Here is a 16,300-nt window from a genome sequence, read left to right as displayed (position 1 = left end):
GACAATATAGAGGCTATAAATTCCAACATACTTTAAGTTGTCATTTTGTGAGTTCTTTTTAGTACAAATAGCAGAACACATAAAATTATTTATGTAGCTTTCAAAAGATAATACATTTAATTTTGCATATTGTTTATCTTTGAAGGTCATCATGAAGACAAGAAAAAGTCGGTGTTGGAGGAAGAAATGAGAATTCTAGCATGAATGAATTATCGAATTGGTTTTTGGATATTTTTGAACAAATGCACTTTGTTTGAAAGTTTTCATTTTTCAATTTTATTTGAATGTTAATGACTTTATGACTTTACGTTGAAAACCTCTTTTTTTTTTTATGTTAATGACTTTAATCACTTTATGATTTTATTTTGAAAAACCTTATTTTTTTTTAAAACATGTTGCTTATTTATTAAACGAGTTATATAAGTTGGGTTCGACCCACTAACCTGTGAACCCTCAAACCCATATACTTAAACGAGTTATATGGGTTGGGTTGGGTTGAAGTTTCCAACTCGCCAACCCATGACCCGTCAACCCGCTAACCTATATATTATATAGGTTGTGTTGAGTTTATGTTTTCTGACCCGCCAACCCACCAACCTGATTGTTAAACCTAGCAAAACAGTTACAAGTCTCATTTATTATATATTAGGTGTGAGACCCATGTATTACATGAGTATTTAAAAAAAAATAAATATAAAATTTTAACAATTTAAAAACTTTAAATTTATAAGAAAAATAAGAAATTTTTTGAATTATTAAAATTAATGAGACTTTAATTCATTGGATACATTACATATATAAACCATTTTCTAATAAATACCTTACATATATATTACCTTATATATATTAAATGTGGATTTTAATTTAATAAAATCAAAAATACAATAAAATGACAAGTGGAAAATAGAAAATTTTAAAATTTCTAGAAAATGTCATGTGTCCAAATTAATGAGAAGAGGACATGTGGCAAAGTCATTTTCATTTATTAGGGTAGATGGCAGGATAAAACATGATGCGATGTGTTTGATGTTCGTTCATCATTGAAAATAGCTTACATACATAGCTTGTCGATTTTAATTTGGTCATTTAGTCCCTATGTAAATGAACAAAATAGATAAATGGTGAAATCTATAAATTTGGACAATATTTGAGTGTCGATATTTGACAAAAACTTTCATCACCATACAGTTATTTAAAATATACACTTTAAGGATCACAAAAGATGCACTTTTTCAGTTTTTCTAGACCATAATCTTACCAACTAATTTCTCTATTTACTATACCATAGTTTACTCTATTTGGTCACGTCTTTCATTCTCATGTTGCTCAATGAAATTCAATAACATTTATATTCATGTTTAAACCACACAATAAAATAAATTAACGAAAACATTTTTTTTATTAACGACAGACCATCTCAAAGCTGAAAGTTGATTTCTACATGACTCAATTCCAACGGATTACCACTAATTTACTAAACCACCTTGATTGTAGTACTCAACCCAAGTTATATAACTTTAAATTTCAAATGAAAAAAAAAGGTCTCAATTTTGATTCCAACATTTCAAAATACAAATTATTAACATATATTAAGGGTCTGACTCATAATCTTTACCTTGCTCAATTCTAAATTATACAATCATTTCTAAATCAAACTCTCACAAAGATCATTGTCACCCAAATAACTCACAAACCTTAGGAGGTTCACCAATCACTCTTTACTCTTTCTTTTAACACCATATATCTTCATGTATATATACATCATCTTACACCCTTCTTCACATCTCATCTCAAATGATATTTGCATTTGCATTCTTTCATATGCAAAATCACAAATTCACCAAAATGGCTCTTCTTTTCCTCACTTTCCTATGTCTCATTACTTCCTCAAGTACCAATTCCTTACATTAATTCTAACTTTTCTTTTATGTTTTTCATTCTAACACCTTTTTTTTTTTGAATTTTTTAGGGGCTGCTATATTAAACCGGATCGGTATAAACTACGGGAGGCTAGGAAACAACCTTCCATCACCTGCGAAATCAATCGAACTTTTACAAAGCATGAACGCAGGTAGAGTCAAACTGTATGATGCTGACCATGAAATCCTCCATCTTTTATCGGGGAAGAACATCGAGGTGGCAATCACAGTCGCTAACGACGAAATCTCCGCCATTGCTTCAAATCAACATTTAGCAGATCAATGGGTATACGAACACGTCTTAGCTCACTACCCTAGTACCAAAATCCGATTCGTGTTAGTAGGAAACGAAGTCCTAAGCTCCACAAACACAGTTCAAGATATGCAAATCGCAAAAGATCTTGTCCCCGCAATGAGACGAATCAAAAACACGATAAAATCACAAGGGATTCGGAACATCAAAGTCGGAACTCCACTTGCAATGGACATGATGGGAACGACGTTTCCGCCTTCAAACGGGAGTTTCAAGCCGGAGATGCGGGAATTGATGATTCCATTGTTGAAGTACTTAAATGGGACAAGATCTTTCTTCTTTGTGGATGTTTATCCGTATTTCGCGTGGGCGGAAAGTCGCGCGAATAATCAAACAGGGATTGATCTTGGGTTTGCTTTGTTGAGAAGTGGGAATATGACGTATACGGATCCACAAAGCGGATTGGTGTACACGGATTTACTCGATCAAATGCTTGATTCAGTTGTTTATGCGATGGCGAAATTGGGATATGATGATGTGATGCTTGCAATTGCGGAAACTGGGTGGCCACATGAAGGTGATTCAGATGAGTTTGGAGCGAATAAAGAGAATGCAGCTGAGTATAACAACAATTTGATAAAGAAAATGTCTGCAACTCCAAGTAATGGAACTCCAGCTAGACCAGGGGCTGTTATTCCAACTTTTATATTTTCGATGTATGATGAGAATCAGAAATATGGACCTGCAACTGAAAGACACTGGGGGTTGATGAATCCAGATGGGAGTGCTGTTTATGCAGTGAACATAACTGGGAAGGTTAATCCATCTGATTAGTTATCATCACTTATCAGATTCGGAGATATCAGAGATTTGAATCTCAATAATTCTTAGTAAATAATGAGATTTTATGTTTGGAATTTGTTTTAAACCGAGTGATTTCGGGATTATTGGAAGTAATTAATAGAAATGTTTTTGGTTTAACAGTTTTTGTGTGAATGCTCGATGGTTGAAGGATTGATAAGAAGAATATGAGTCTGAGTATGAGTTGGGAATTTGGGGTGAAAAAACCAGAAAACTCGAACTAAATCGATAATTTAATTTCAAAGTTCGTAAGTAACAAGATCTATATAGGAAATGATAGATGAAGAGCGTATGAAGATGTTAACATTGATCTCGATGAATGAAAATGACATAATTAAGGAACTAATATCTGTAAATACAAATCTCAGAGCAGAGAAGATGTTAGAAAATCGAAAACAAATGGAGTGGAATTCACTGGATTGGAACACAAAGTACGAAGTTTGGGCAGGAGGAAGTGGTGCCATTGTTTTACCATGACAAAACACTCCACCGGCTGATGTAGGGTGGGATAAAGTTGCCAATGCGAGTCACGCGCAGAGTTACCTCAATTCCATATAGGATTGGGGTGTGGTAAAACCATAGGGGGGATGTGGTGGAGAAGAAAGGAAGAAGAGAGAGATAGAAGAGAGATGGTAGGAGAAGAGAGTGAGGAGAGAGGAGAGAGATGCGGCCAAATTTAATTGCATACGACCAAACCGCAGTGGAGTGGTGGGGGCGGTGTTCCCTACTGTCACCTGACAAGCAGGGGAGACCGTAACCATTCTCTTTGGTCTTACAGGTTGGTCTTACAGGTTTCTCATCATTTTTAATAAATAAAGGTTTTTTTGTCATATGTCATCTTCTAATTCATTTTGACACTTGTCATTTCGTGAAAATTTTAGAAATTTTATTTTTCACTTGTTATTTTTTAGGTATTTCTATTTTCTTAAAATAAAATTCCATAAAATTGTAATGGATTCTATAAAGAAATAAAACCATCCTATTAATTTGGTAATAGATTCTCATAAATACTTCAAATGATTTAATTTCTTTTGCAAATTTTCAGAAGATTATATTTTGTTATTTAAATATTACATTATAAAATATTTCATATTTATATATTGATATTAAAATTTTATTTTTAATAAACCCGTGTATTACACAGGTCTCACACCTAGTTTTTGTTATTATTATTAGATTTTTGGGGAAATCTTATCTTTTTTATTTAAGAAAAAAAAAATAACCAATATAAAATTGTTTTTGAAAATTAACTATCATATTCGGAATTGACCATTTCAGAGTCAATTTCGGGTTGTGTATCCTATTCGGGTCATCAAAGACATTAACATGACTTGTTCCAAAGCTAAATTTACAAAACCGGGTTTCAACTTTTATTCCGACACATTATGGAGAAGTAACTACAAACCCATTCTGACACACATTTTGAGTTAAGAACCAACGAAGATATTGAAAGCAATCTTAATGATCTAGTCGTTTTACGGGTATATTGTCATTTTGCGGGTATGTCCTTCACTCATACACTTTTAATAGTTTGATTTTAAGATTATTGTTTTAAGTAAGTTAGTCTGAAACACGAAAAACAGGTTCGGAATAGATTTAAGATCAACCCAACAGTAGTTTACCTATATATGTTAGGGTATTATACATTGGAATTTGGTATCCGAACATCTTCGGAATGTCTGAAATGCGGGGAACTAATTTGGAATGTGAAGAACAGGTTTGAAATGTTCATCACATTTCCACCATTTAACTTATGATTTACCTTAAAATTATTTCGTTTTTTTTCTTTTTGCAGGATGACAAGATTTTGAAGCATCAATTACACTATTTTGCAAACCCGCAAATGTTGCGGAAATTCTTGTGGAACTCAAAGACATGCCACCACGTGAGACTATGTTCCGAAAGACCTATTTTGGGAGGTGGTTAGGTAATCTTGTGGGGGTAGAAAGGGATCTTTTACTTCTACATTACATGTTTTGCCACGAAGTTATGACGGACCCTCAAAGTAAAGTTGAGGAAATGGTTTTTGAGATCGGAGGGTACGAGCTGACTTTCGGGAAGAAATATTTCTATCTTCTCACCAGATTCCACTTTGGTGTGAAAATTTTCCTGCATCCATTTCGGACGTTGTCTTTTGATCCCGTGTATTTTCTATGGTTAAGAAGAATGTCTCCGTGAAATTAGAACGGGTGGTTCATGTGTTTGAAAATTCGCTTAATGACTTATTGGACGATGATGTGGTTCGTGTATGTCTTCTATATCTGTTAGAGAAGGGTTTGAATGAATGTATACCTTATCATTCTGTGACAGAGGAGTATTTCGCTTTGCTATCCAACATTAATGAATTCAACATGTATCATGCCGTTAATTTGTAATTATCAATACTAATATTTTTTACGAATTTAATTGTGAACTTTTTTATGTAGTAGATATCCATAAGGGAGAATAATTTGGGATCAATTGTACTCTCAGCTATGTATTGTATTCAATAAGTTTGAAAATCTTATACATCTGGTGCTACCAAAACCTCAAAAAATAACCTACACCCTAAACGAATTTTTATACGTTTTTAAGGTAAAATACATGATTAACAATTAAATATTTTTCGTTTGCTAATATTCTAATACATGATTCTTTTAGGTATGGATTCTTGAGAGTTTTCTTGTGAGCAGTTTGTTTGGTACTCGACAATTGAATGTGATCCATGGGACTGTTGGTTGGTCAAAACTCACGAATATTTAATTGGATCAATGCAAGACGTTTATAGTTGTTGACAACGTATAATTACTTATATAATTTATACTTTGCACATATATTCATAATTTATGCATACTTATAACTTTACAATTTTGTTAGCAGAATAATAGACTTATAGAGAAGTTGGAGCCGACAGCGGTTGAGAGTCATGTTGAATGGTGGACTTTAAGCTCGATGTGGATATAATGCTCTGCTTTAGCTACCACAGACGTTTACATGACACATTCTCTAACACCATCAACTCAGCAATCGCCTACCGATGAGCCTCGATAAAAGAAGGCACAATCAGATGTTGTCAAAGGTTCATATGTATCTGACCCACCACCATCACCACCCATTATACCATTAATTGAGAAGGACCAGATTATTGAGTTGCAAAATGAGGTTCGTAAATGTCGCGAATGTAACACTCCAACCCAGATATTCCATTGTTCACCCTCAAGTGTTTCAATTTTGTCAAAAATGGTTCATTCCATACGTTGGGCATACATCTATGTACGCATAGCGTACGTGTGTGAGGACATCAGGTGGTTGGGGTTCGTACGCTGGGCGTACGAGCATGTACGCGGAGCGTACGTGCTGGATTTCTAAAACCCTAATTCTTTGACTTGCACCCTATTTAAGAAACCTTATATCATTCGGACCAAACCCTAATCAGCCTCCATAGCCTCATTTCGTCCCTTAACCCTAGATTTTCATGTGAGTGTGATCCTTGAGCTTAAAGAGTGCTTTAGTGGCCATTTTAGAGAGCTTTCATGAAGGAGAAGGTGGTGGTCAAGTCTTGGGTGTCATTGAGCTTCTAGATCTTGCATCTTGTTCATCTTGAGGAACTTATGGAGGTATAAAGTCATAACCTTGTCATCTTTTTTGTTAGTTTGAGCTTGGGTTTTGTTATAAAGTCTCTTATTGGTTCTTGGACCCTCTCTTGAAAGTTGAGAAACTCCAGAGACTAGGATAGTTAGATCTAAGCTATTTGATCATGTTTGATGCATAAAGGTGTCATCTTGAAGGTTGTTTTGATATCATGCATCAGTTTGAGGTCTTAAATGAGGTCTTAATGTAGCACCTGGGTCTTGGTATGTATTTCTTTCTAAGTATTTTGCATTTTTGGCCTTGGACTCGGCGAGTTGAAGGACCAACTCGCCGAGTAGAAGCGGGACGGGACGCGGGACTTAAGTGATGGACTCGATGAGTAGACCATGTCTGGACAAAACCCTAATCTGAGGGTTTACACCCTATTTAAACAATGTTATGTCAGCCACAACGTCCCTTATGCTCCCAGGACATCTCTCATTGAAACCCTAGCCGTTATTGAAGCAATCTAAGCCTTGTTGGTGGATTTTGTGCTTGTGGTCTTAAGAAGGAAGGAGAAAAGCTTGAGGAAGCAAGTAAATACCAAGGGAACCCGAGTTTATGCACCATCTACAGTTCATTGAAGGTAAAAATTTGTAACCTTGCTCTTTCATTTGTTAGATCCCTTTTTGGGGAGATTTAGGGCTTTTATAAGCCATTTTTGATGGCCAACCATGATTGCAAACATGGTTGGGGGTTAGAGCTTCTGAATCATGTCATTAAGGGAGTCACAAGGCAGTTGGGGACTGCTTTTGCACCCATGAAAGGTCCCATGCATCATAAGAGCTTGTTTTATGTCTTTTTGAGCTCAAAGTCCCATGCAAGCACGTAAAGTTTGTAACTTTATGTGCTAGATCGATTGTAGAAGCTTGGATCTATTTTTTGATCAAAGGTTGTACATCAGAAACCGAGGATTTAGAGTGTGGACATGACCGATTCGGCGAGTCCGTTCCTGGGACTCGACGAGTCCAAGGTTTTGAGTCCCATATCTGTTGAAGGTCAAAAGAACTCAGTTGAGTGTTAGAATGGTTGTAACCAGAGAGAAAGAGTGACCCAACGCATTAGACGTAATTTTAGACCTAGAGTTCATGGGACTCGACGAGCACTAGAACAGACTCGGCGAGTCCAAGGCAATCTTCTTAAGATTGAATATGAACTCGACGAGTTGTTCATGCAACTCGGCGAGTCGAGGACAGGACTTGTTCATCAGATGAAGGTGGACTCGACGAGTGTTCATACAACTCGGCGAGTCGGATGAGTTTCATGCGATGTTCATACAAGAGAGGAACTCGTCGAGTCAATGCCAAACTCAATAAGTCGAGACGTGGATAAGGCGAGTAAAGGGTTAGGGACTCGACGAGTTGACGGCCCAACTCAGCAAGTCAGGTCAACTTGAAGTTGACTTTGACTGGACTTGGACTAACCTTGTTTAGGGTTGCACGTGCTGTGTGTTGACATGAAGGCTGTTGTGTAAGAATCGAGGATTCGAAGGGAGTCGACTTGTACGCCGTGGATAATTCAAACACTGCACGACATTGAGGTGAGTTACCTTCTAGTAGGGGTGGGTCTAACGCCACAATGCCGACCCACCAAAAAGGGGTATTTAGAAGATGATTGTTTTTGTGATAATTATCTTGGTCTGATTATGTGTTTTGGTCATGAGATTTAACTGCACGACATGTTATGTGTGTAGTAGGGATTAGCTTCCCTGACAGTGGTCCTTAGGACCTAGGGGTAGGTCAGTACCTGGATATGCCTGACTATATGCTTATATCTATTGTTGCATGCTAGTGGTAGGGGTGAAATAGTCCCCAGTTACCGGTTGAAAGATACCGATGGCAGTTACCGGTTGAAAGATACCGATGATGATTACTGGTTGAAAGATACCGATGATGGTTACCGGTTGAAAGATACCGATGAAGGTTACCGGTTGAAAGATATCGACGATATTGTATGGTATGTGGTATGATGGGGGAACTCACTAAGCTTTGTGCTTACAGTTTTGGTTTTGGTTTCAGGTACCTCTTCATCGAAGGGGAAAGAGGCGGCGGTGTAGTAGCGCATCACACACACACATGGTTTCCGCATTGAGTTTTTGGGATTGTACTCTGATTTTCATTACTTTTGATGTCATGGTTTGAGACACAACATTATGATTTTTGTAAGGAGTTGTGTTATCGACAATGTCTTGGTAAAATGTTTATTAAACATGTTAATTCAAAAATGAAATTTTCGGGTTTGAATTTTGGGATGTTACAAGTTGGTATCAAAGCCCTGGTTTGAGGGATTCGGACACACCCTCAGGGGGGGGGGTGTTCTGGACTCAAACCGAGGGACTAAAAGATTTTTACATGGAAAATGGTATTCTAAAATCTAAATTGAGAAATTTTAAGAAAGACGAAGTGTGTGATGCGTGCGACCGGTCGGGATCAAGTAAGTTTTCCCCCAAGATATCCATACTTGCTATGTTATGTTATATTGTTTTGATTCAGAGAACTGCATGCTAGAATAGGACTAAGGATCTAGGAGGATGCCTTGTGTGCCTGATATATGATTATGAAAAATTGCATGCTAGTTAGGGCTAAGGGTCTAGGAAGGATGCCTTATATGCTTGTTGTATGAGTTGTATGCTAGGACTGATTAGTCAGCAGTAGGATGGCCTATATAGGTTATGCTTGGTTTGGTTACTCATTGCACGAATGTTGCTTGCTTTGTGCTATGGGGGTTCTGGCCAACTTCAACTAACTAAGGAACGGATATGTAACAGTATCCGCAAGCTAGTTAGGGGGAGGTGGTGGGGACCCCTAGTGCAGCTGATAGCGGAGAGTAGGTCGGAGAGTGCCCTAGGGAAGCCTAGGATGAGGTCAGTGGAAAGGGTATCGGAAAAAGGGACTTGGCAAAGTCGAAGCAATCCTTGAGGAAACTACGGATAGATGTGGAAGGTAGTATGGGCCCGTACTCCTGAAAGCAGAGGATCCGTACTCGAGTCAAGGAGGGCCTAGATGGAACCAGGAAACTTGGAAAGTGTATGTGACCCTGACAATAGTATGTTTATTTTCAGAATGGTGGTCACACGACATGGAGCGGGAGGTTCAGGATCCAGGCCAGGATCGGGCTCGGGTGCAGGATCCAAGCATGTGGATGATGGATTACGCGAGTTCATCGTGTCCGAGATCACGAGAGGTATCCTTGATGCGACATCGGTTATCTTCGGGTCGATCAAGGAGGGGATCATTGAGCTGATGGAGGATCGCCTCCGATCGTTCAGGAGTGATCTGGCGTCTGGCCAGACGAGCACAGGCACATTGTCCTTTAAGGACTTCAGAGGGAGTGGTGCGCTGGATTTCCATGGGATGAAGGACCCCATTGCCGTTAGGAGATGGATCGCAGACATCGAGTCTGCGCAGCTAACTAGCTTCTGCCCGGAAGGGTCGAAGGTCCGTTTCGCTGCAGGATGTTCAGGAGTTGATTGGTGACACGTTGGAAGCCCCAGCCATTGAAGCTATGACATGGTCAGATTTTGTGGCCCGATTCAGGGCCAAGTTCGCACTAGCTGTGGAGCTTTAGCGGCTGGCCATGGAGTTCTTGGATATGAGACAGACTACGGAGACTGTGGCAGAGATCACCGCCAAGTTCCAGGAGAGGGATTTGTTGGTGCCCCAGTATGCGGGTGATGAGGACATGAAGAGGACCCGCTACCATGACATGCTACGAGCTGACATCCGGGAGCATGTCAGTTTTTCAGCTTGCCCTACCCTGGATTCCATGATTGCCAAGGCTAGGGAGAGGGAGATTGATCTGGAGCACATCCGGAAGAGGAAGGCAGAGGAGGGGCAGAAGATGGGGGCTTCGGGGAAGAAGCCCAAGGGATCCGATGGTAGGCCGAAAGGCCAGTCAGGACGGGATCGTTGTGGGAAATGCGGTCGGTCACATGAGGGGGCGTGTCACACTTGGCCGGGATCAGGCTACTATAAGTGTGGCAAGGTTGGGCATTTTGGTAGAGATTATACTGCCCCTACTTCTGCGATTCAGACATCAGACCTAATTTGCTTTCATTGCAATCAGAGGGGCCATAAAAAGGCCAATTGCCCTAGATTGACAGCAGCAGTGGCGCCGACAGTGGCACCGACTCCAGCAACAACACGGGTTGTGGATGGCCGGAAGGTCAAGTCGGAGGCTCCAGTGGTTCGGAGCCGAGCATTTCAGCTGACAGCCGAGGAGGCATGTGCGGCACCCGATGTGGTGATGGGTACGATTCCTTATTTATTCTTTTATGTTATGTCGTTGTGATTTTGATATATTATGTGCCTTGCTTAGGATCGTTCCATGTGAACGGTATCCCGGTTCAGGTGTTGTTTGATTTGGGTGCTACCCTATCATTTGTCTCTATTGCGCTTAGCAAGAAGTTTCTTGAATCTTCGGGCATGTTGGATTGCCCTCTAGAGGTCCAGATTGCGGACAATCGGTCTGTGCGAGCGTCAAAGTTCTACCGGGATTGTGTTTTGCGGCTGTTCGAGGAACGTTACCTGGTGGACTTGGTTCCCATACCTTTGCGGGGGAACAAGGTTATTATTGGTATGGATTGGCTGAGCCCCAATGGGGCAGTGATTGACCCCGCGCAGCAGTCAGTGCGGATAAGGATCCCTAGTGGGGGAGAGCTGGTGGTTTCGGGCGAAAGGCCACAACGAGGACTAGCCTTATGTTCGGAAACGAGGGCTAGGAGCTACCTCCAGCAGGGTTGCGCAGGTTATGTCGCCTATGTTATGGATACCCGGGAGGCGGGAAAGGCGACGGTGAGCGATGTGCCTGTGGTGCGAGAGTTTACAGACGTATTCCCCGAGGAGTTGCCTGGGATACCTCCGGAGAGACGGGTGGAGTTCAAGATCGACCTAGTCCCTAGTGCGGCTCCGATAGCCAAGGCACCGTATCGGTTGGCTCCTCTTGAGATGCAGAAGCTGTCTACACAGCTGCAGGAGCTGATAGACAAGGGGTTCATTAGACCGAGCAGTTCACCCTGGGGAGCCCCGATTTTGTTTGTGAAGAAGAAGGACGGGTTGCATCGGATGTGTATAGATTATCGGGAGCTGAATAAGGTGACGGTGAAGAACCGTTACCCACTCCTGCGGATCGATGACCTCTTTGACCAGCTACAAGGAGCATCTTGGTTCTCCAAGATTGATCTGCATTCAGGATACCACCAGATGAGGGTCAGAGAGGAGGATGTGCAGAAGACTGCCTTACAGACACGTTATGGTCATTATGAGTTTGTGGTGATGTCCTTCGGGCTCACCAATGCTCCTGCCGCGTTCATGGATCTCATGAACCGTGTATGCAGACCGATGCTGGATCGGTCTGTGATAGTTTTCATCGATGACATCTTGGTTTATTCCAAGACACAAGAGCAGCATGAGGAGCACTTACGGGAGGTTTTGAGTACTTTGAGGAGGGTGGGCTTATATGTTAAGTTCTCCAAGTGTGAGTTCTGGTTGCGCGAGGTGCAGTTTCTTGGGCACCTTGTCAACCAAAACGGGATTTCGGTAGATCTGGCCAAGGTAGAGGCCGTGATGAGGTGGGAGGTCCTGAGGTCTCCATACGAGATTCAGAGCTTCCTGGGACTGGCATGTTGATATCGAAGATTCATTCAGGATTTCTCCAAGATAGTCGTGCCCCTGACCAGGCTGACAAGGAAGGTCGTGGTCTTCCGTTGGGGGGCTGAGCAGCAGGCTGCATTTGAGACATTGCGGCAGAGATTGTGCGAAGCGCCGGTCTTAGCCTTGCCAGATGGCATGGAGGATTTCGATGTATATTGCGATGCGTCCGTCTCGGGTTTGGGCATAGTATTGATGCAGAGAGGGCACGTCGTTACTTACGCTTCGAGGCAGCTGAAGCCTCATGAGGCGAATTACCCGACGCATGATTTGGAGCTGGGGGATGTTGTATTTGCCCTCAAGATTTGGCGGCATTACCTCTATGGGGTCCGGTGTACCATCTTCACAGACCACAAGAGTTTGAGGTACCTCATGGACCAGCCGAATCTAAACAAGAGGCAACGTCGGTGGTTGGACGTGGTTAAGGATTACGATTGCGAGATCCTATACCATCCAGGGAAGGCCAATGTTGTGGCTGACGCGCTCAGCCACAAGGCAGCACCGACCAGGGATATCTATCTGAGAATGACAGTGGTGACTCCGCTTTTGGAGCAGATTCGGGAGGCCCAGCAGGAGGCCATGAAGGAGGAACATCGGAAGAGCGAGCGGATAGTAGGGCAGGTTTCCTCCTTCGACTATGACAGCCGAGGACTACTTACACTACACCGTAGGGTGTGGGTGCCGTACCATGGGGGTGGGCACCAGGTTCTGATGGAGGAGGCGCACAAATATCGATTCTCCATTCATCCCGGGGCGACGAAGATGTGTCATGGTACGTGGAGCGGTGCTTGACCTGTAGGAAGGTCAAGGCCGAGCATTAGAGACCTCACGGCAAGATGCAGTTGTTGGATATCCCACTGTGGAAAAGGGAAGTCATTACGATGGATTTTATCACAAAACTTCCCAGGACCGTGCGGGGAGTGGATTCGATTTGGGTCATCGTCGATCAGTTGACCAAGAGCGCCCACTTTATTCCGATTCATGAGAGTATTTCGGCCGAAAAGCTGGCCGACATCTATATCAGGGAGGTGGTGGCGCGACATGGGGTGCTAGTGTTGGTGATTTTGGATAGGGATGTTCGGTTCAATTCCAGGTTTTGGAAGAAATTCCACGACGAGTTGAGCACTAGTCTACATTTTAGCACCTCCTTTCACCCGTAGACGGATGGCCAGAGCGAGCGGACCATCCAAACTCTAGTGGATATGTTGCGGGCATGTGTGTTAGATTTTGGAGGTAGTTGGGATACTTACCTTCCGTTGGCTGAGTTCTCCTACAACAACAGCTACCATGCGAGTATCGATCATCCTCCCTTTGAGATGTTATACGGGAGGAAGTGCAGGACCCCAATATGTTGGGGCGAGGTTGGCTAGAGGATCATGGGGAGAACCGATGTAGTGCTCAAGACGACAGAAAGGATTCAACAGGTCAGGAGCAGGATTCAGACTGCTCAGAGTCGGCAGAAAAGCAATGTCGATAAGCGCCGATCAGACCCGGAGTTCTAGGTCGGGGATATGGTTCTCTTGAAGGTGTCGCCATGGAAGGGCGTTATCTAATTCAGGAAACGGGGAAAATTGGTCCCCAGTTACACTGGACCATTCAGGGTTATAGCCCGGGTGGGAAAGGTGGCGTATAGGCTGGATCTGTCAGCCGAACTCAGTCAGATACACAGCACTTTCCATGTTTCTCAGCTGCAAAAGTGTCTGATGGATGACTCAGCAGTAGTGCCCTTGGAGGACATTCAGGTTAATGACAGCCTAAATTACATCGAGCGGCTTGTGGCAATCCTCGACCGGAAGTCGAAGGATTTGAGGAACAAGAGGGTGGAGCTCGTGAAGGTGCAATGGTAGCACCGGAAGGGCTCAGAATGGACTTGGGAGTCGGTGGATGAGATAATGGAGCGTTACCCAGAGCTGTTTCAGGAACGAGCAGCAGACTTCAAGGACGAAGTCTAAAATAAGTGGGGGAGATTTGTAGCACATGGGTCTTGGTACGTATTTCTTTCTAAGTATTTTGCATTTTTGGCCTTGGACTCGGCGAGTTGAAGGACCAACTCGCCAAGTAGAAGTGGGACGGGACACAGGACTTAAGTGATGGACTCGGCGAGTCGGGTCCCGGACTCGACGAGTAGACCCTGTTTGGACAAAAACCCTAATCCGAGGGTTTGCACCATATTTAAACAATGTTATGTCGGCCACAACATCCCTTATGCTCCCAGAACACCTCTCATTGAAACCATAGCCGTTTATTGAAGCAATCTAAGCCTTGTTGGTGGATTTTGGTGCTTGTGGTCTTAAGAAGGAAGGAGAAAAGCTTGAGGAAGCAAGTAAAGACCAAGGGAACCCGAGTTTGTGCACCTTCTACAGTTCATTGAAGGTAAAAAGTTGTAACCTTGCTGTAACACCCCGAGTTCAGAGGTGCAAGTTCAAGGTTCTTAGTGTAAATAAGGAAGGTTGACTCGGCGAGTCGAGTCGCGGTTCTGGTCAAGTGTTAAGTGACCAACTCGGCGAGTCGGCGGCTGGACTCAGCGATTTGGTGCTGAAAGGGAGAAAACCCTAATTCGGGGATTGTACCCTATATAAAGCCTATTATAGCCACCCTTAGCCTCTTTGCTACCCATTTGAGATCCAGAAACCCTCATATCGTGTGTGACTCCATTGATTGAGAAGATTGAAGCTTTGAAGAAGGAATTGGTGAAGAGAAAATTAGAGGAAGTTGAGGATAGCATCAAGAGAGCTTGTAGATCTGAAGTCTACATCAATTTAGACTTATCTCTAAGGTAAAAGGACCTTACCTTAAGCTATTTCCTTGTTATTTCATCCATGGTGTATGATTTGGGGTTCTTTAGCATGATTGGGATCTATTTCAGGTATAGAGACTAGATTTGAGGTTGCAACTTCAGATCTAGGTTGGTTTGGAGCCATGTGATCAGAAAGTGATAGCTTTGGGGCGTGATTGAGAGTGTCCTTGACTTAAATCTTCATTTTTAGCTTATTGGAGCATGTTGAGCCTTGCATGCACGTAAAATTGGAAACTTTACGTGTGAATCTGGCCCTAGGAATCCAGATCTATGTATTGGAAGCATTGGAATGGCCTGAAATCGTCTGGATGAAGATGTCACGTCTGGACTTAGTGAGTCACATGGGTGCACTCGACGAGTTGTATGAATATGTGCATGGACTCGGCGAGTTGGAAGAACAACTCGGCGAGTCTGTTGAAGATTGCCTTGGACTCGGCGAGTCTGTTCTTGGACTCGGTGAGTCTGGTCGTGAAGTCCTAACCTTTTTGGTTAAGCTGTGAATCGGTGAGTCGAGGGACAACTCAGTGAGTTGAGCAGGAAATGACTTAGAGTTTGTTGGACTCGGCGAGTCTTGGGGCGACTCGGCGAGTTGAGTCATGGATTGGGAGTTTCTAAGTATAGGGAATCGACAAGTCAGCGGGTTGACTCGGCGAGTAGAGTCAGCCAGGAGGGTTGACTTTGACTGGGGACTTTGACTATGACCAAGAGTTGACCAGTTGACTTCCAGGGGTATTTTGGTAATTATTGGTTTTTATTTAGTTCAGTCTTTTGGTATTGATCAGTGGTGGATTTCGTGTCGGAGGTTGGAGCAGCGTGATCTTATCTTTTCAGTCAGCAGTTGCAAGGTGAGTTATCCTCACTATATCAACATGGTCTAAGGCACCAAAGTCGACCCTTTATCGGATGGAAATCTGGGTAGTTGTTTGTTATTGTATTGCTTTGTTATGTTTGCATCCTGATAGTTAGGATGGTATATGTTAGACCTGGTTAGGGTCGGTATCCTGGTTTATAGGATGATGCTATGATAGTGACCGGTTAGGTCGGAATCTTGGTAGGGATGTGCTATGTATGTGATCTGCTAAGATCGGTTTGATTGGTTGTGAATTGATATATGATTATATGTTTATGTGCACATGGTTGTTGGACTGGGGTTGGGTTGAGGCGGGTCCTGCTTTGTGTTGTAGGCCAACATACCCAGGGTGGACCGGTTATC

The 16,300-nt window shown here is 42.4% G+C and overlaps 1 protein-coding gene across 1 annotated transcript; it reads left to right on the top strand.

Moving 5' to 3' along the window:
• The first annotated feature begins 1,793 nt into the window (after positions 1-1,793).
• On the top strand, positions 1,794-3,137 carry LOC145094957 (putative glucan endo-1,3-beta-glucosidase A6). The gene is made up of 2 exons (XM_079032917.1): positions 1,794-1,891; positions 1,970-3,137. The coding sequence occupies exons 1-2, from the start codon at positions 1,795-1,797 to the stop codon at positions 3,004-3,006; spliced, it is 1,134 nt and encodes a 377-aa protein (XP_078889043.1). The 5' UTR covers position 1,794; the 3' UTR covers positions 3,007-3,137.
• Positions 3,138-16,300: the final 13,163 nt, after the last annotated feature.

Source organism: Lactuca serriola, chromosome 1 (genome assembly GCF_051521515.1).
Source record: "Lactuca serriola cultivar US96UC23 chromosome 1, Lser_US96UC23_V15, whole genome shotgun sequence".
Taxonomy (NCBI): Eukaryota; Viridiplantae; Streptophyta; class Magnoliopsida; order Asterales; family Asteraceae; genus Lactuca; species Lactuca serriola.
Note: the sequence above shows the minus strand (reverse complement) of the source record. Positions and strands in the feature narration are given on the sequence as shown.